The sequence below is a fragment of the Leptinotarsa decemlineata genome, unplaced genomic scaffold, assembly GCF_025532065.1.
Source record: "Leptinotarsa decemlineata unplaced genomic scaffold, Ldec_3_MD MMD2_tig00000882_RagTag_RagTag, whole genome shotgun sequence".
Taxonomy (NCBI): Eukaryota; Metazoa; Arthropoda; class Insecta; order Coleoptera; family Chrysomelidae; genus Leptinotarsa; species Leptinotarsa decemlineata.
In genome coordinates, this window is record NW_027412556.1 from 18084655 (window position 1) to 18107099 (window position 22445).

Genomic DNA, 22445 nt, shown 5'->3' on the forward strand with positions numbered 1-22445 from the left:
AAGGCAAAGATCCAGGGTCGAGTGGCAAGCCTGTACCCTTTGATAAATAGAAAATCTAAGTTGAGCCTAAAGAATAAAATCACGATCTATAACATGATGTTCAAGTCTGTCATCATGTATGCTTCAGGAGTTTGGGGACAAGCGGCTCCGACTAACATCTCCATCTTGGAGACTTTACAAAATAAAATTCTACGGATGATTGTGAATGCTCCGTGGTTCGTGCGGAATGAAGCCATCCGCAGAGATTTGAAGCTGCCTTCCATTCAGCAGTCCATCCAGTCGAGAAACCGGCGAGTTTTTGATTACGCCGAAACTCACGAAAATCCGTTAGTCAGGGAAGCTATAGATTACGCTGTAGACGACCCCTCCCGATATAGAAGGCCCCGACACTCTGTCGAATGAGGCCCCTATGTCCTCCGTTAACAGATGAATAATATCTTCATCCATCTCACCCCAGCCAGGTAGGGGTATACAGCGAAGGGCGGTATGGATGTCTGAGGGCTTTCATGCCACCATCAAACACCAGTATGACCCGTTTCTCTTTCTGACAAACACCAGTTAAAAGGGGAAGGGAGCCAGGCTTCAACCTGAATAAACTCAAGATGGATTACGTCTGTCCATAATATTTTCAATTCAATTTCGTAAATTCCAGACTTTTCCGAATCCTCGACTTTTTTTGGACTTCCCAAAAGGCTCTGTAGTGTATGACTTGTTTTAAAAGCCACCTTCATACCTAGTTCCTTAAAAATCTTTCCAAAGTTCCTGGTATATTGGTGGTATGGAACTGAAATGTATTTATCTTGGTTTTTGTCCTTTCTGAAAGTCGAGATTTCGTTCATTCTTAACCTAAACTTCTTCCTCCTTTTTATGTCATCTACAATACACCTCGAGAAATCGTTAGTGGCTGCTATTTCCTGTATTGAACGTCTTTCTTTTGTGACCCTATCATGTGTTAGAGGGAAAGTCAAAAGACGATGCACTGAAAAATTCAACCCAGCACGTTTGTGCTGTCCACAGTGATGTGAACTGTCAGGAATATACCTGTACGTGCTTGTTTCTTTTCTAAATATATCGTATTCTAACCCTCCATATTGGCTCCTCATTACCAAAACGTCAAGAAAGTAGGACAGTATTTTCCTAGGATTTGGCTAAGGTATGCGGATGATATTTTCGCGATATTCGATACCAAAAAATCGAATATTGACGACTTTGTTTCCATTTTAAATAATAGATGTCCATCAATAAAAATCACGTATGAGTTAGAAAATAAGGGATAACTACCATTTCTTGACGTTTTGTTCATATTGCATGACAAACACATCTCATGTAAGATCGACTATCTTAAGTGACCTGATAAAAATAGTTAGTTTTCAATTAAAAAAATTTGAGCAATTAGAAAGACAGAGGAGGAATCCCGTCGGTAGTCAATGCCAAAGCTTGGCTTTACAACAGATCGCCTTAGGGAGCCTCGTTTATGTAGATATTCGAGAGTGTACTTCTCTATCATTCCTATACATGTCGTCTTCGTGACGCAAGATATCATCGCCTTGCTTACTCAGGCTTGTCCTTTCAGGACAGTTGAGTTCAGTAACGCATTTGTGGTTTAGCCTAGCACCACCGATAAAACCCCTAGGACGGGTCGAAATGGCGCTGTATGGTGTTGAATCATAAGTGCGTTGTGTTCAAGCTCCAGTTTGCAGTTAGTTAATTGTATTTCCACAATAATGATAGAAATTGAACAATTCGATGATAACAGTTATCATGGTAATGTTAAAATTCAGTATGATTTGAATCCGAAACGAAAATCATCTTTTGTAAAATATAGCTTGCCTGGTTTAGCATTGGCTTGGAAGTAGCTAGGTCTCAGGTTCAATAACATTTACAAATAATATTAACCCCTTAATGTTATAGTACAATATTTTTTGTTAGTCCATGTTTAGGTGATACAAACAAATTGTATCGTTTGCCCACTCAAGATGGTTTGCTTAAACTGAAGCCACAAACGGGCATTGCTTGGCCTTGGAACTTATAATAGTCACTAAAAATGCCAATCTAATAGGAAATTGTACACATTTGAAATGAATTGTCACATCTGTAGGTATAATAGGGATTCGTGGTATTATTATATCTTCACCTCGGAACTTGCCATTTGAAATGCTGGCTTCGACAACGTTCTTCATTAATTTTTTATTGGCCTATCGTGTGCCGTTGCGCAGCCGTAGTAGATTCAAATTACGTAGCGATTCAACCTTCAGTTGTAAATTATGCGGTGGCATGCCTGGCGAATTCAATGAGTTCAAAAACTTGGATAATTTACAGCTTCAATGGCATTGGAAACTGTATCTACGCTCGATGGATACACAATAATAGTCGCCGATAACTGGATATGCAGTGGGAGAAAGCATATTGTGTGAGAGAGATGAAAGATCGGCTTCGTTCACATCCCTACTCCGTGTTTACTGAGTGAGAAGTGAGACCAGTAGACGCCTGGCGGAAATAACTGATCTATGATCAGGATTGAAAATAATCAAATTAATAAACTGGGTTGGTGATGGAAGGATGAAAATTGAGGGAAATAAGTATTTTTATGCCACATAAAAAATGAAAACAAAACATTTTTCCAAAAAATGTAAAAAAAATTGTGGTGGAAAACTCTTATTACTTAGGGATATGAGAAATAGATTGAAACCTATTCTCAGATCCACCGAATATTTATATGAAATTTCATGATATAATATAATATTTATGATATTATTTTGAAGCTGCTCACCATACTCAAAATTGCCATGATATCGTTTCCAAAATATGACTTTCATCTAATTCTTTCAACGTGTACATAACACCAAAAAGAAAAAAGTTATCATCCAAATAAAAACTTATTATGAAAACATTCTTATGCTTCTGTTTTTCATTTTCTAATCGAAAATCAGACCCCAAAATTGTCCCTGAGAACTAATTCGAGGAACAACTCAAAGACCAATTCGAGGACTAAATTTTTGGCTTTTTTTTTTCTGACCACCTGTCACGTTTTTCATCGACAACCACATCCTTGTCATCCTACGTTCCACATCCTCCGTCACGTCCATTTTTCCCTCCTTCATCACAACTCCACCTCCCAAGTGGCCTATTACATTTTCCCATCAACCACAACTTCGTGACATAAGCGAGCTGTCGACGCTACTATTCAACACCGCAATTTTTTCCACACACGTCGTCTGTCACTTTTTTCCGTCACTCTACTCTTTCAGCGTCTTCTGTTTCATTTATTCCACCCACGTCGTCTGTCATTTTCTATGGGACATTTGCCAACCCTGATGGCTCGATGACATTTGACAAGCGCATGGGTGTAGCTGGGCATCAGGATTTTAAACTTTAATCCATGGCTCCACTTCTAAAAGGAGCCCTGAGCGGGTCCTTTTTTTGGGGCCCATGGGCCATGTTAAACAATGGGCCCCCATTTTGGCATCTTCGGGTCAGAGCCCCAAAGGGCCCTCGGCCCAATATTCTATATAAATAAATAACTAAACAACTGTTATTTATGTGGCTTGTGGAGGTGGTATTGAACTATAATTCATATTTTGCCTTGATTGTTGATTTATAAAGATAATTTTCCTTTTTTAAAGTAGAATATCTAGGTACGTATAAATTATTTCAACTTGATATTGGCACTGCTGCCAATATTTGAATTAGAAATGAATCCCATTACAAATCAAAACCCAATATTTGAAACATCAATTTGAATACTTTTCGAAGTGAATTTGAAAAACTCATGAATTGAACCCGACTTTATTTTGTTCAAACTTGCATTTGCTGTAATAACCCAAATTGAGGAACATTCTCCATTCTTCTATCAGGAGGCCTTCTATTGATGTGACCCTACTTGAAGCATTTTGGAACTGTACAAGCCTACTACGTTCAGCTGTACCATGGCTGAATTTAGCTGGAAATTGCACAGATTTCGGTTGAATAACGTGGATCCCATCTTTGTCAATGGAATGTTCGTGTCATACATTTGTGCTCTCCGGAAACAGGACCATATAATTTCTATTATATGACCGATGAAACCTTCACATCAACATTGTATCCCAACATCACCTTGGCCCCCACAAATATTTCCAACTCTTTAGGCAAACTCCCAGTCGTGTTTATATCAGATGGTATAATATTATTCAAATCTATATCATCATTTTTTGTAGTACAATCTATAAGACCATCTTGTGCAATTATTTTATCACAATGAAAGTTAATATGAATTCTTACAACCTACTACACCATTTATTGTCTTCTTTTTAGAATCAGGAAGTAGGTATTCAGAGGTAAAAGCTTGATTTAATTTTTTTTCTAGGAAAATATTTTTTTTATTGAAGCTAACCCTGGATGTGGCATCTATTTCATGGTGGGCCTACCAATTCCCTATCATGAACGAATGCGTATACAAAATTTCGTGTCCCTGCTATTTACCGCTGAGGAGATTTCTCCTACGGAGCCGATCCTGGCAGCAACATCAGATCACGTTTATGATTAACATGCATTGTCATCGGTTCTGGACCAGCATTCAAAATTTCAGGTCAATCGGATACCGGGAAGTAGGTAAAACTAAACTTACAAGATTTGTTAACATAGATACAAGTCAAGTTAAATAAAAGCTTTTAAAAATGTGTCCGTTTCACAAAATTGATATTTGAATTCATTGGCAACACCAGTTATATCATTTACTTTTCAATTCATTGCCGTTTTTTTTGGAAAGAAAGTTTTTGGTATTCTACTACTCCATCTTGAGACAAAAAATGTGGGAATCTTCCAAAGAAAGGAAACAAAGCTGAATTTACAAGTTTGCATATTAGGATAGAAATAAATATCACAAAGATAGATGTTGAGGTTCATTTCTCACGTGTCTAAGAATCATTATTGTTTTGTGTGAACCGATAAAAACATCACCGCAGTAGTTCTGCTTCTATAATAATAATAATAATAATAATAATAATCTTTATTTGAAATAGGTAATCCTAATCTACATTCACAAAGTATAATCTTATATATAGTAATTAGCAGCTCCTTCGATAGTATTAATATATTTGTTTTGTTTTAAATTCAAACGTACACACTAGGTATTTACATTTCGAGTTATATTTTCCATTGTTTTGCTAAAAGAAAACCATTCAAGTATAGCCAAATACCATAATAATCATATACAATCCTACCTATGAACCAATAAGAATGCTATCCCAATATACACTTATAGCCCAAAAGAAAATACATATATTGATACCATTCACGTACAGCCAAATACCACAATAATCATATACAAACATACATATGAAACCAATAAGTTATGCTATCCCACTACCCACTATACACTCATATCCCGTAAGAAGATACATATATTAATACTCGTATTGATACTAAAAATTATTAATCCTGATAGATATACAATATCTATCTGTACTGTACATTTACTTTTGCTGTGAATGGTTTATCATTTTTATTTTAAACTGTTGCAGAGTTTCTGATTTCTTTATATCATCTGGCAAACTGTTGTAAGCAATGAATCCCTTGAACACCAAAGTTTTAATATTGTAAGCTTTTGTTTGCCTAGTCACATGTAAGTTATGTTTACTTCTCGTATCATGCTGGTGAACTTGCGTATTTATAGTTATATATTTGTGAAAATATGATGGAAGAAGATTATGCAACATTTTGAAGATATAACTCATAGTTAAATAAATAAGTCTATTTTCTATTGACAGCCATTGTAATGTTCCCAACATAAATGATATTGGTGTATATCTGTTACATCTCAAAGTGATTCTCATTGCACGATTTTGAAGTTTTTGTAGTGATCTCATTTTATTGAGGTCAAAACCATACAATAAGGTCGGGCAATATTCGAAGTGAGGTTTGATAATTGTATTATATACGGTAATTCTTGAGCTCATACTCAAATGCTGAGATACCCTCGAAAAAAAATATAGTTTTTTGAGTATTTTTTTCTGAATATAATTGAAATGACCATTCAACGTTAAGTGGTTGTCAAGCATAAACCCTAAATATTTAAACTCTTGAACTAATTCAATTGTATTATTTTCTATTTTGATGTGAATTTCATTTATATCAAATTGTCTGTATTTAAATGGTGTGGCAATTATCATCCCCTTTGTTTTGTCTACATTCAGTTTCAATTTATTCATTTTGAGGTATTCTGTTATTCTATTTAAAGAATTATTCATCTTTTGTACGGCATTATTCAAATCTCTATCAGTTACTGATATTAACGTGTCATCTGCGAACAAGTGTATATAGTCACATTCATTGTAATGCTTTATGTCATTTATGTATGGAAGAAACAATAGCGGACCCAAAATGCTTCCTTGTGGAACTCCATGTTGCACTTCCAATGGAGCTGACAATGAATTACCAACTTTTGTTTGTTGTTGTCTACCTGTTAAATAGTTGTTAATCCATTCAAGTACTTTTCCCCTTATGCCGTAGAGTTTCAGTTTTTTTAGGAGTATATTATGGTTAATGGTTTCAAATGCTCGCCTCAAATCCAAAAACACAACCACAGTGAACATATTTTTACTCATACTACTTTTCCATTCATTAACAGTTAACTGAATGGCTGACTCACATGAATGATTGGATCTAAAACCAGATTGATTCATAAAAAGTATACTCTTTTCATTACAATATTGCAACAGTTGTTTATAAACTACTAGCTCTAACAGTTTTTCAGCACAAGGTAAAGTGTTGATAGGGCGGAATTCACTACATTTATTTGTATTAGTCACTTTTTCAGTTGGAGTAACAGTACTAATCTTCAATTCTGTAGGAACCATACCTTTTTCTAATGATGTATTTATAAAATAACACCATACATGACCAATTACCTGAAAACTGTTTTTTATAATTTTACTATACATTTCATCAATAGGTGAACCTTTATTAGCATCAATTTCCGATATTACTATTTTCAGCTGTTTTAGGTCTATTAGTTCGAAGGCACTAAAGCTATCTTCATAATTTTCAATATAGCAAACTAACTCACACTCTTCAATACTTTGGATAATATCGTTGATACTACTTAGAAAGTATTTATTAAAACAATCTGCTATGTCATTACTGTCTTTTATCAATATATTTCGTCCATTCCGTTCAAAGTATACACCATTAAAATAGTAATTGTGGTTTTTTTCGGATTTATTAAGTTTTTCAACGTTTTCCACATTAAACGTGGATTATGTACATTTCTATCAATTTGGTTGAAGTAAAAGTGATCTTTCTTTTTTTTAATGATATTTACAACAGCATTTCGTTCAAGCTTAAAATTTTCCCAATTCACATCACTTGAATTCAGTTTAAAACACTTATATGCCATGTCTCTATCTCTACTTAGTTTTCTGACTTCGTTGTCGTACCAGGGTAATTCATTTTCATAATGAGTAATTGTTTTTAAGGGAGATATCTCATTTACAACTTGGTTGAAGTGTTCTTTTATATTAATGAAAATATCATCTATATTGGTACTATTTAGCATAAAAGTGCATTGATATCATCGAGATTTTTATCAGTTAATCGTCTTACAGTTTTCATACATTTGTTGCTAAAATTAATTTTTTCAGAATAGAAACATTTGATTGATATTACAGAATGATCAGTAATTTTTGGTTCGTCTAGTACATTCACTTGACTATTTTCGAAATTCGTTAGTACATAATCAATTAGTGTTTTACTTGTATTCGTCACTCTGGTGAACGTTTTTACCTCTTGAGTTATGCCGTATGTATTAAATATATCCTTGATTTTGTTTGTATAAAAGTCACCTGAAAAGAAATTCAAATTAAAGTCTCCAACCAAGATTGTACGACAGTTGTTACAGAATATTTCTTCACATATATTTTCCAAATGCTCCAAAAAAGTTGCATGACTTTCGTTTGGAGAATGATACAAACAACCAATTACCCATTTTGTACCAGCATATGTGGTTGTGATAAATTTACACCAGTAATTACGGTTATGGACAAATGTTTTATATACTGTATATTGAATTTCTTTTCTTACAAAGATAGTAACACCCCCTGTATGTCTAGAATCTGAGTCGCATCTGATTAAGGAGTAATTTTTTATATCTAGTTCATGATTATTCATTTCCACTGTAGTTCTTGATTCACTGAGCAATATAAATGATGGATTGTAGTAGGATATCTCAGCTAAGAGTTGAGGTTTATGAGCTAATAAACTTTCAATATTTAAGTAAACTATATCTGAATTATATTCAAGTTTGTTATGATGACTAATATATGAGTAGTTTAGTTTTTTGAATCTTTTTTGTCATAATATTTATTTACAATTTTTGGCATTCCTCTACAGGTCTACAAAAATGTCCATGATGGCATATGTCTACCTTGTAACTATACCTATTTTTATGATTAACTTTTAAGAGAATGAATACCTCATTTGAACTTTCTTGGATTTAGCAGATGTTTTTTTTTCATGATGAAATAAGAATCTATTGAAAATTATTCAGGAGAAGAAGTTTATTAGAGTTTAATGATTCCTCAAAGTTCTACAAAACACCTATATTCAGGTGTATTTCAAACCATATACATTACACTTGCATATTGATTTTCTCATGAAATAACAATGAAATTTGATGAACTTTCTCAGTTCTGACAAGCTGAGAAATTACGAGGTGCTTCGTTCAATTTACGTTCCCTAACTAATTTATCAACTAATTTAGGAGATTAGCCGTTACTCTCAGCTCGGCTAATTTTGTAATTCATGTTCTCAAATCACATATTCTCCGAAAGGATAGCACACGTTATTTCGGCTCTCAATTACTGTAAAATCTATTCAAATACAGACGTGTAATAATCTTCGTTGACATTGGAAATATATAGCTTGTATGAATTTCATTCCATATTCATACGTTGACCTAGTAGAGGCGATCTTGTATTTAAGTACCTCCGTTCAAAAATGTTCCTCTTCAAACTACTTTGGAGTTTTTTCAGCACACCGTCAGTATGAGCTGCTGTTGATTTGGTTCGGATGAAACAACAAACAGGGAAAACCTTCGAAAAATCATTGAAATCAAGTATCTGGGATCGATACGAAAAGTCTCTAACTAAATAGAACAAAGCTTTATGGAAATCTAAAACACGATCATGGAAGAGGCAACGCGAGAAGGTCGAACAGACATAAGAATACACCAGAACCTATACGATACTCGAACGAAACTTAGGTGTCAATGATTAATCCCAAACAATATGTGCAAAAAAATAGTTTTCATATTTTTGCACTCACAGATACCAAAGTCAGTGTTTCAACAAACTCCGTCAATTTGCTATATCCCGGCTATTATTTCTACTCCCGATTCAGACGTAACTTTGGAATATGTCTTTTTATCCGAAGCGATCTCTCCTATCAACGAGAGGAAATGCTGGAACCCCAAAACTTTGATAATATGTGTTTCAAAATAATACCACTGAAGGTCACTAAATTCATATGCTGCCTTTATCGTCCAAGCTATACACAATATTCTCTTCACTTGCAAACACCACTCACTTTTTGCAAATCACTCATCCCAGTGGTGAAATTTCCATATTTGATGACTTCAATGTCCACAATATCAAATGCCTCAAATTTTCAAACATCAACGACGAGCAAGGTTGCGAAGCAGAGGCTTATTGCGTCAAATCAAACATTAAAATATTGAACAAAATTTTCGAAAGGTATCAAAAGTCATTTTTATTACTAACAAAATCTCAGTTTTCTCATGAAAAAAAGTTAGTATCAATCATTAAGTGATCCCGTTACTTCAGGGCTAGCACTAGAGTGCCACCAAGATTTAGCCAAAGCCTCGGTAGATAATAACATTATCCTGAGGTGGGTTAAAGGTAATCGCATTGCCGACTCTTTAGCCAAGGAAGCGGCTGGACTAAGAATTTTAGGACCAAGTGGCACCCACGGCCTGATGACTTCGACAATTGCGAAACTAGTCAAATGTTACACCCATGCTCAATCTTTAAAGAGATGGGATGAAATCAAAGGATGTAATCTTGCCAGGATCACCTTGGGCGACCCTGGGAAGCTGGCGCCTGGCGATGACCAGGAAAAATCTACGCCTTACAGTAGGATTTCTGACTGGCCACTGTCAGCTAAGGAAACACCTACATAATATGGGGCTAGTTGACACACCTCTATGCAGGATGTGTGAACAGGAAGATGAGACTGTCAGGCATGTCCTGTGCGAGTGCCCGGAGTTATCGTCAATAAGAGAGTGTGTGTTCGGCGAGTCTTGGCCTACACCTGCCGATATAAAGGAGATGTCTCCTAGCGACCTGTCCACCTTCCTGGAAAGGACAGGATGGACGACGACCTAGGAGGACAACTCCTCGGGAGGATGTACAATGGGTCACATGTGGCCTAAGTGCGTGGGCTTACACTCACCCTCCCTACTCTACAGATACAGATAAGTGATCCCGTTTAAGTTTGGTCATGTGTATGTCAATTAATATGTATATGAATTCTAGGAAGACAATATTTTCACACCTTGAAGTTGTTCCTTTATGATGTGTCAAGTATATGAAATTATCATTATGGAAACATCCTACTTTTTACGACCAACCACTTCCTAAATATTTGAGTTATTCATTAGTAGCGGTGTGCGTGTTACATAATCTTTGTGAATCGAAACACTGACAAGAATGCCAGAAAAACTGTTACTGATGAAACCAATCTCTAGTTGCAAAATCCAACCAAATTTCCGGTAAGTTCTCAAGTGCCATATTTCTCGTAAGCATTTCTACATTCAAGATCTATTCACCATTGTTGGCCTCTGTTCCGTAAATATATGTTACATCCCAAAACAAACATTGTTCAAATGCCTGTCATCAATACATAATTAAGTTGTTTCAAAAAGGACCTAAATTATTGGTCATTCTCACATTATTGAAATTATGTCTTCAAAATGAACTTGAAATAAAGTTATATTAATATCCAAATAACTTTCATCTCCAAATGTTTGTTGACTTTCAGTTAGTTGTAATACGAAAATAAAATAATATTTTTCTTATGTTTTTATTTCATTAGCAGAAATACAGATTTCCGTTAATTTCCATCAGAAAAAAAATACAAAAAAAAAATTTTTTGCAAGTGCGCCATTTTTGAAGTACAAAATTTCTGTCCCGTGATAGAAATAACTAGATAATTGAGTTTGCAATGAGTACAGAAATCATTACAGTTGTTGAGATTTCACTTGAGTATATACAGGGTCCTGCAACAGTGGCGCGGTGTTTCATATCTCAATTTAGGAATCAGATGAGAATCTAAATTTCTATAATATTACCTCATTGCACGAGCTCGATGAAATAAAAATATTGGCGGTCACACAGGGTGTCCAACTTTTTCTGGGCGGATCCCAACTGTGTTTTTTTAAATAGCAACCTATATTTTTTCATTGCTTTTTCGGTTTCTATAAAGAAAATGAAAGACACTTTATGTATATCTTCACTTCGGAATTATTGACGGTTTTCGAGATATTTAGCTTGACAGGTTTTTTTTTTCAATATTCGTCACTCAGAATATTTGAAATTATAAAGTTGTGCCAAGTCCAATTGAATTTTTTTTTTGTTCAAATATTCTACATTGGTAACTCTCTCAAACGATATATCTGAAATCTACCGATGATATACAGGGTATGAAAAACCGCTTGCCACATATTGTAAATAAAAATTTGCAGAATCTTTCTTATTTCAAATGAAACACCCTGTATATTATTGATTCATAAGGAGCGCCAACGAAACCCCTACAAATTTCATTCAGTATTTTCTATGGCTAGGTTCAATAGTTTTTCTTAAAAGAGTATTTTTTTCGAAAAATGGTCTTTCTTCCTATTTCTACGCCATAAACTCGATGAAAGACTTTTTTCAAAACCAAATCCATTTGACGACTGATAAAAATGTAGGAAAGATATCTTATTTCAATTTTGTACATTTTAGCGTGTCCTATAGTTTTTTTAATTTTTTTTTAAAATATGACATCTCTATTGTATCGCCATAATATCAATGATTTTTTTACTGTGAAATCCATATGTGACGAGTTTTTGTCCAAGCCTTTCCTTAAAATATCGCCCCATGCTTAAAATTACCTGTTGCTAGATAAACAAGTTTTGAATTACACCGCAAAATGTACCTACGTTCTTGAATAATTACAATAATTTCAATAATCTCAAAATTTGTGCCATATTTTTTCGGTCTAAAACAACCTTCAGCGAATAAAATAAAATCAAACGATTTGTTGAAACTGGATGTATGAATTATTCTAAACATGAGCGCATCAAGCCAGCTACTAATGAAGATAATGAATTGCAAGTTCTTCTTGCTGTTGAAGAAGATCCTAGTAGTAGTCAACGATAAATTGGCGAAATAGTGGATATAAGTGAGAGATCAGTGCAACAAGTTTTGAAAAAACATCGCTTTCATCCATCTCATACTACTGTATGTCGATTTTGAGAAAAAAATGAGATTTTTCAATTGGGCCATGGGAAAAATTCGTCGAAACGAATATTTTTTCAATAACATTTTATGATCGAATTATTCGACATTCCATAAAAATGGATTTGTGAATCGACATAATCACCATTATTATTCGACAGAAAATCCCCACTTATTGAGACAGGTGGACTATCAACATAGGTGGTCGATAAATGTCTGTGGAGGCATCATTGGAGAATATGTAATTGTTCCATACTTTTTTCAGGGACATATGAATGGAACAATGCACCTGCTCACTATTCGGCAGAAGTTAGAGATCATCTAAAGGAAGTATTTCCCAATATATGTATAGGACGGAATGGGCATGTACGGTGGCCCGCTAGATCACCAGATTTAACAAAACTGGATTTTTTCTCATGGGGATACATGAAAAATATGGTTTACGTCGAGCCACCGAGCCACCAGCTTCTTCCGAAAATATGCTTAGAACAACGAATGCTTTTGGCAGCATTACACCAGCTGTCTTGCGCAGGATAGAACAGTCTTTCAAACATAGACTTCAGCTCTTCATTCAAGAAAATGGAAGACATGTCGAACATATTTTATAAAAGTTTCATTATCAACCTTCATTAAACTCGTCCTTTTTTAGTTTTTTAGTTTGTCAGTTGACAAATTTGAATATCTAGAACTCAAGCCCTGAATTCATGAATATACACCATAACATGAAAAAAAATTATTAATATTCACAATGTTTTTTCATTCAATCTTGTTTGGTTTGATATTGCACGATTTATGGAAAAATTCTGCATCCAATGAAAAAAATAATTTTCCATATTTACCATATCTTTTGTATCAGTGGTCAAATGGACATCGAGTTTATGGCGTAGAAATGAGAACAACGACCATTTTTCGAAAAAAATGCATATTTAAGAAAAAGTATTGAACCTAGCCATAGGAAATACTCAATGAAATTTGTAGAGGTTTCATTGGCGCTACTTATGGATCAATAATATACAGGGTGTTCCATTTAAAATAAGGAAGATTCTGCAAATTTTATTTACAATATGTGGCAAGCGGTTTTTCATACCGTGTATATCACAGGTAGATTTCAGATATATCGTTTGAGAGAGTAACCAATGTAGAATGTTTGAACAAAAAAAAATATCAATTGGGCTTGGCACAACTTTATAACTTCAAATATTCTGAGTGACGAATATTGGAAAAATAAACCTGTCATGCTAGATATCTTGAAAACTGTCAATATTTTCGAAGTGAAGATATACATAAAGTGACTTTTATTTTCCATGTACAAATCGAAAAAGCAATAGAAAATATAGGTTGCTATTTAAAAAAACACAGTTGGGATCCGCCCAGAAAAAATTAGACACCCTGTGTGACCGCCAATATTTTTATTGTGTCGAGCTCGTGCAATGAGGTGATATTATAGAAATTTAGATTCCTATCTGTTTCCTAAATTGAGATATGGAACACCGCGCCACTGTTGCAGGACCCTGTATAATACACTTAAGAATAGTCATTATTGAATAGCAACAAATGTATTGAGAACATCCAGAAGTCTGAAATAATGAAGTAGGTAGAGCAAGAAGCCCCATTCCATTTCATTACATTCCATTGTCTACACTTAGTTACATACCTAAAATACTCGAGATACACTAGATACTCGTTAAGACAACAAGAGGAATGTTCCGATTTCTTGAGGTTCTGGTTGAATACTCTTCGTGAGCAAAAAAAATAGCAGAATCAATACTCCTGACCGCTCTGGATTGAATGATTCTGTACAGTCCATCTCGTCTTGTGTTTGTAAATCTTTCGCTGGAAAAATACTCACCGGTTTACTTTGTAGTAATTGTTCAAGAGGTAGCAAAAACGTATGGAACTTCAACTAGCGTTTCTTAATATGACTAATAACCACTTTTGCAAAGCTTATTGTTAAATCATCTGAAAATAGAAATTATAACAGGTGATGATCGGCTGCATTGCCAAACATACGCCAAACTAACTGACTGTTATAAGAAAACAAGTATAGCTATGTCCTCCGTTGAAAGATGAATAATCTTTTCATCCATCTCGCCCCAGCCAGGTAGGGGTTTACCCATTTGTCCTTCTGACAAAAACTCAGCTACAAGGGTAAGGGAGCTGGGTTCCAACCTGATGAAACCGAAGATGACACGAACAGGCACCAGTCAATCTAATAATAACAGTGATGATCTACAAACATGACTCAACCTCTGACGGAAGCACCAAACTCTCACGAAGGTTCGAAATAGATGAACACTTCAATCTAGCAGACCACTATTATAATATTCATGCAGTCATTGTTCACTGTAGTTCTGGCGTTGAATCTGGTCATTATTACGCCTTGGTCAAAGACGAAACGGACTGTTTTAGTTTGACGATAGTCGTGTCACGAAGTGTTCTGGCGATGTATTGAATTTATTGGAGCCTCCGGAGATACCCTACATTTTGTTTTATGAAAGAAAGGACATTGGCAGATCAAGATCTTCAGTTGATGTGGTGCTGCAGGTTTTTCCAGGTTTTCTTTCAGCTGCAAATGCGCCACTGGAATCAATGAAGTCGCCCCGGAGCGCCAATTGATTTTTGTTGTTGTTTGATAATTTCATGATTCGTATTGAAAATAAACTTAATTTGACATTATGGTCAAATTTTTCTATCAATTTGGAATCAACGATGTGTGACTGAAAGTGGAAGAAAAAAATCCATCCTGATGTGAATAGATAAATTCGGATATAAGAAATCAGTATAGTTCACCTCCTGACGACGCCAATGAGTCGAGAAGAGTGCTGCGGTTCTGGTGTATAAAAGTAGTATTTCTATCGAATTTATTCTACGCCAGAGGTTCTAGTATTCGCGAAATCAGTAATAATAATTTTTATATTCATTATATCGCACTTATGAAAAGTAGTTTCAACTCTCCAGGAAATAATTTTTACAAGGAACGGACCGTTTCGTCAGGTTCTTTGAAAATATTTTCATTGAAGAAGCCTTAGTCTCAAATCCTTCATTCATATTCATATTCAAATACTTATATTTATCAGCTAAAGATAAAAATAATAAATACCGGTAAGATCACACAGCTATATTTTTTCAGTTCGTTTATGTTTCACCTCCAAACATTCAACGAACGAGAACTTTATTTCTATGCTCACGTGGATAATTTGTTCTGGGTCATATTGCCATTCAAGGTCATGTCGTTTCAACGTATTCTCTACAGGAAATCAACGTTTTGCTCGTCGTGTCCGTTTGAGTAATTTGTTTGTTTCATTCATAATGTACCGTTAATCTGAACAGACAATCCGCAAACCGCAGTAAATGCGGTTTAATAAATCTATAATTTTTTCTGGGATATACCGATTCATATGTAGATGATATATTTAGTTATTTTTTTGTCTAAGAATACAATGGGCTATGAATTGATGCTCTAACATGTTATCTTTTCCATTGAAAATTGTTTCTAATTAACATGATTTTGCAGAACTCAAATATGTAACGCATGATTAGAGTTGTCAAGGATGTAAAATGGTCCATAAGTCTCACTTCGCTAACAGCTTCCCGCAAAACTTAATCTCAAACTTTTGATATGAGTTACGACTAAATTAGGGAAGACTCTAGTCTGTTGATAACAACTGACCGCCCATCTTAGAGGGCGCTAAACGTCCAAAAAAGAACGACTGGTACGTCGCAAAAAAAGTTATCACAGCGTCGGCAGTTGAATGGGCTATGAACTCTTTTCAGCCCTTCAAATCTCCCGGAGAGGATGGTATATTTCCAGCTCTTCTTCAAAACGGACTGGAAATAATTTTACCTATTCTCACAAAATTGTATAGAGCTAGTCTGGCGTGGAACTATATACCACCCAGTTGGTTGGCAGCAAGGGTGGTATATATACCTAAAGTGGGCCGGAGAGACCCACACCCCAAATCGGTACGACCAATCAGCCTTACATCTTTCCTGCTGAAAGGGTTTGAGAGGATACTGGACGGACATATCAGGAGGGTAGCATTATATGCATCCCCCCTGAATAACCACCAGTACGCTTATCAAACCGGCAAATCGACAGATTCAGCATTAAACAACCTCGTTGAGAAAATCTTCCAATCCCTTGATAACAAGGAGATTGCGGTGGCTGTATTTCTTGATATTGAAGGAGCATTTGACAATGCACTACCTGAATCTATAGGATTGTCTCTGGCTAGAAAAGAAATGAAATCGACCATAACTGGCTGGATCTATGCCATGCTAGTAAACAGAACTGCAACTACGACTCTTCAAGGCGAGGCTATCAGGTTCAGGGTCACCAAAAGCTGCCCTCAAGGTGGGGTACTATCTCCCCTTCTGTGGTCGCTCCTGGTGGATAGTCTGCTTGATGCCCTCGACAGTAGAAAAGTTGATCTGCAAGCTTATGCAGATGACCCTGTCATCCTGGCAAGGTCCACATCGGGAAGGGTAGGTTGTAATATAATAGATGGACTGCATACAGACTTGTGCACATTGCCAATTGCACAAACCAATTTAATGCAGAGTGCAATAGACTGTTGGTAAACATTGAAAGTCAAAGCATTCCGGAAATGACCTTTGACTTCATGCCTCCAACTGTCAACTACGAACTGCCTTATAAAGTACTATTCCTGAGCAGAGAGGACTGGATCCTCCGGGATAAGGAAATATCAGGAGCAGATAGTTAATGGTTCACAGATGAATCAAAAACACCTTCCGGTTCTGGTGCAGGTGTTTTCAGTCGCAGACCCAGGACAGAGCTGTCTACCTGCCTAGGAACTTATGTGACTGTATTCCAAGCGGAAATTTACGTTATTGAATTGTATGCTGAGAGATTGGATAAATCCAATCTCACTCACAAGTCAATAAAAATATTCTCGAACAGTCAAGTGGCCTTGGAAGCTCTCGGCTCCTAGGGAGCAACGTCTAAATTAGTAGCAAACTGACAAAAAAGACTCTCCTCGTCTGGATTCCGGGCCATACTGGCCCGGAAGGCAATGAAGCTGCTGACTCTCTTGCAAGGAGGGTGCTGCAAGCGGCTTCATTAGACCAGAACCTATCATTGGCATCGCTTGGGGCTTTGCCAAACAAGAAGAGATATGGACTTCTGGCAGAATCTTCCAGGATTGGCTCACTCCAAGGCGTTTATTCACCTTTCGAAGCTTGATTCCAAACAGTTGTTGGACTACAGTAGGGATGAACTACGATGTCCAACAGGCCTTCTTACAGGTCACTGTCATCTGAATCATCAGGTGCAGAGACTTGGACTGTCGGGAGACAGTGTGTGTCGCCTTTGTCTGGATATTGATGAAACAGCAGAACATATACTTTGTACCTGCCCCCCTGGGGACCGCATCACGTTCTTTGAGTTCGGCAGATCCGTACTCTCACCGTCTGATCTGAAAGACCACTCATCATACAAACTAATCGGTTTCGTTAGGAAGCTGGGTTCATTTGGCCGAGTGTGAATAGGTGCGAGCCACAATAAACCCTTTGCGGTGGAGGGTCGAATAGACCCACTCACTTCAGACCTACCTACCGTTAATCTGAACAGACAATCCGCAAACCGCAGTAAATGCGGTTTAATAAATCTATTTTTTATACATTCAGTTATTTTTCTGTCTAAGCATACAATGAGCTATAAATTGGTGCTCTAACATGTTAACTAATTAAAAATTGTTTCTAATCAACATGATTTTGCAGAACTCAAATATGTCACGCATGATTTGAGTTGCCAAGGATGTAAAGTGGTCCATAAGTCTTACTTCGATAACAGCTTCCCGCAAGACTTAATCTCGGACGTTAGATATGAGTTACGACTAAATTAGGGAAGACTCTAAAAATAATTCTCATTTAAATCGAAAAATCATTATACAATAATCCACCCCTCTCTTCCTGAGAGTATTTCCCACATAGACAACTTCAAATTTGAAATTCTACAACACTACAAATACACGAATGATTAGTAAGTTTTCTGCACATCAGTCAAAAATAGGTATTGATGTAAACCCATTATGCTTATGTCAAACTTTTGTCGTCAACAGACATAAATCACATCCTATTCACATGTCCCAACCTCGAACTGTACCGGTCCAATTCCTTAGATGATTTGTTTTACTCGAATATTTTGTTGCCAACCAATATAGTAGTCCTTTCAGATGCACTCAATGAAAAAATATACAATATATTTTGATTGGCTATCGAGTTTTGCCGTGGTCTTCTTTGGTTATATTGAAGTCATCTTCAATAGCGTGGTCGAAGAACTTTACGTGTCAACTGAAACTAGTTTTCATTTCTGCCGTATCATTTGTATTGCTGATTTTCCGCGCATTTTCACTAATGGCGGGTTCGCGCATAATTCCCGCGCGATTTGGATGACTTGGCTTCGTTCTGTCGCTTCTCAATGCTATGTGCCAGATCTTTGGTAGGTATGCTCTCTCTTCCTGTCTGTCGAAGTTCTCTTGGTGTTAGTGTATTTCTGTGGCTCCTAAATACATTCTTGTTGAATAATGATTTGACGTTGCTAGCCTATCGGTATTTTCGAAAAGGATCTTGTGTTTCTCGTCGAACAATGTATCTTCAGCGACTGCAGACATCTCGGTCTGTCCCAATCGGCAACTCCGCTTGTGCTCGACTAGGCTGATATTAATGCTTCATTTCGTTTGACCGATATAGGCTTCACCACGGTTACATGGAATCTTGTGAAGTTCCGCCGATTTTAGTGGATGTCTGCTTTTTTTTGATGATCTCAAATACTCCGAAGTTTTCTTCGTTGGTTTGAAGGCGATAAAATAATCTCCATCACCACCAGAGACAAAGAAAAAAATTTACAGATCAGAAGCATTACCAACGAGGCTCTATGAATAACCAAAAATTCACAAAGAGGATGTACTATTGAGACCGATCGACCTCAACCTCGACAAACATTTGTGGGATATGCTGGAAAAACATGTTGGAAAGACTAACACGTACGTTCGAGATTCCAATGACTTCGTCAAACATTTAAAAGGTATCATTTTGGAGCCAAACGACATTCTAGTTAGCTTCGATATTGTATCCTTATTCACAAATGTACCACTTGAGGAGTCCCTCAGCTACATAGAGGAGACCTTTCCACAAGATATCAACTTATTTCGACATTCAATAACGACACCTTATTTTCAATAGAATAAAACCTTTTATGAACAAGTTGATGGAGTCGCCATGTGCATTCCACTTAGCCAAGTAGTGGCAAATTTCTAAATGGAAAAAATTTGAAGAAAGAGGCATTCAAATCTCAGAAAAACGATAGACGCACTGGTTGAGGTATGTAGATGACATGTTCGGCATTTGGAACCATGGAGAAGGAGAACTTCAGAACTTCCTAAATCATCTGAATAGCTTTCATCCAAATATCTCGTTCATCATGGAATTAAAAGAAAACCTTCAAATCTCCTTCCTTGATGTTAAAGTCATCAAGAAATGTAATCAACTAGGCCATAAGGTATACAGGAAAAAAACTCACGATACCTACATAACAGATCCAAGTATCTCCCAAAGGTTTTCATTGATAAATCAACATATAGGAATGAATTTTTCATTTTTATTAATTGATTATAAGACCGAGACAACAGGCTCATGGTATGAGAAATAAAGTACATATGTTTTCGAATGAAAATTAGGAAGATATCTAGAGAAACCTCCATCGATTGTTGTTTCATGTCTTCTGGTAGGCTCAATTCGGTTAATATTCATTTGTAGTTCTAATTTATCTTGCAGAAAGTTTACCAAGAACTGAAATCTCCTGCTAGACAGAGCTTACTCGACCGTAAATGTGTGCTCGCACCTCTCTCTCTCTCTCTTGTCCCTACAGTAATATACGAAACGTAATTCTCTCTCTCTCTCTCTTTCTATATTCACTAACTTATACATCCTTCTAAACTTCCGTTCGCCTTGACCGATCACACTATTTGTAACTCGTCACGCATTCTTAGCTTACTCTCCATGTCAAGCGTGCGTAAAGAAGTTTTACTTCAAAAATGTGATATGCTTAAAGAATACATGTTATACGTATCAAAAAATGTGGACCATGCTCATGAACGATATATTGTTTTACAGTGAGCACTATATGTGAAGGATAAATTCATTTTCTTCGTTATTAGCCATTTTCAAGAAAAACCCTGAAACACGTCGAATTATGTATTCTAAAAGACACTCTGTTACATAAAAAAATCCCCTCTCCCCAAGTGATATCTCATTTTGAAGGGTATTCAATTTTCTGAACAGCCATATCTTCATTTTCTAATTTCGTGCATGCGTCATAATGAAACGAAAAATTCAAAGTGTTGATAGGTATCACGTAGGTATTCCATTGAATCCGTCCGCTGTACAATATGCCATGCACCTTTAATTTTTTTTTACCCACCGTTGTTTGTCAGCCGTGACAGTTGAGTAAAAAATGGTGTTTTCTGTGAACTTGCCGAAGAGAAACAGTTTTGCAGTTGTTAGTTGTGTTTCTTGTTCAGTATTACTTTCAAACAGTAGGCTAAAAGTTCTAGCAATGCCTCATTTGACTGAACGTCAAACAGTAGTATTTAATACTACTAGGATGTGGGGACAAAACTATAACCCAGAAGAATGTAAGTGAAATGTTCAATGATAAATATCCTGATATTAACATTTCTCAATCTACCGTTAGTAGAACAGAAACGTAATTTCGTGAATTTGGGACTGAAAAAGATATTTCAAAACCAGGCAGTAGTGTATTGATTGACGACGGGAATAAATTATATATTTTGGTAGACATTGAGGAGAATCCACATAAAACTACCCGACAACTTGCCGCCGATTACGACGTAAGTCAAAGTTCGATATTGCGTGTTTTTAAAAGTGAAAAGTATCACCCTTATAAAGTACAATTAGTACATGAGCTCAACGAAGACGATACAGATCGCAGAACTGAGTTTCCCGAAATAATGGAAGCCAGGTGTCTGCGGGATCCTTCGTTCAAGAAAAATATATTGTGTTCCGACGAGTCAACCTTTTTTTTTCAAATGAAACCGTCAACAGACAGATCTGTCGATATTGGAGCCGAGAAAATCCCCATTAAATGATGGAGGCCCACAATCAATATCCCAGAAGAGTAAATGTTTGGGTAGGGATTATAAATAATCTCATAAATGGCCCATATTCTTTCAACGAAACATTAACCGGTGATCGTTACTTGGAGTTTTTGACAAATTTTTCAGTTCCAACGCTGAAAAGATTTTTTCCAGATAATGATATTCTGAATCGAATAGATAGAAGTATCTGGTATCAGCAAGATGATGCTCCACCACATTTTGCAGCTGACGTTCGTGCATATCTGAATGAAGTTTTTCCCAACAGATGGATGGGTAGACGAAGTGTCATAGAGTGGCCAGCCCGTTCTCTCGACATGACACCGCTTGACTACTTTTAATGGGGTTACCTAAAATCCAAAGTATACGTCAATAGACCGAACAGTATTGAAAGTTTGCAAATCAGAATTAGAAATAGAACGTATCACTCCCGAAACCATTCAAGATGTTGTTGATAACTTTCAGCAACGCCTTTATTATTGTCAAGAAACAAATGGCTGTCAGTTTGAAAATTTGATCTGAAGACTTCGATTAGTTGCACATGATTGCTACCGCTTTGATAAATGATTTCGATAACACAATTTATTCAATTGTTTTTTTTTGACGCATGCACGAAATTAAAAAATGAAGAAATAAAGATATAGCTGGACATAAAATTGAATACTCTTCAAAATCACTTGACCCCCTTTAGCATTTAAAAAAATTGGGGGGTGGCTGTCACGTTGAAACACGTCGAATACATAATTCGACGTGTTTCAGGGTTTTTCTTGAAAATGGCTAATAACGTAGTAAATGAATTTATCCGTTACATATAGTTCTC

The 22445-nt window shown here is 36.1% G+C and overlaps 1 protein-coding gene across 3 annotated transcripts in view; it reads left to right on the forward strand.

Moving 5' to 3' along the window:
* LOC111508246 (sodium- and chloride-dependent GABA transporter ine-like) overlaps positions 1-22445 on the forward strand; it is a 241231-nt gene that overhangs the window by 66101 nt on the left and 152685 nt on the right. Inside the window, exon 1 of one of the 3 annotated variants that reach the window (XM_074175178.1) lies at positions 10689-10765. The exons of the other annotated variants lie outside the window; for them this stretch is intronic. Coding sequence (XP_074031279.1) covers positions 10704-10765 — 62 coding nt within the window. The 5' untranslated portion in view covers positions 10689-10703. Of the gene's footprint in view, positions 1-10688; positions 10766-22445 lie in introns of those variants that run through there. 3 annotated transcript variants of the gene reach the window in all.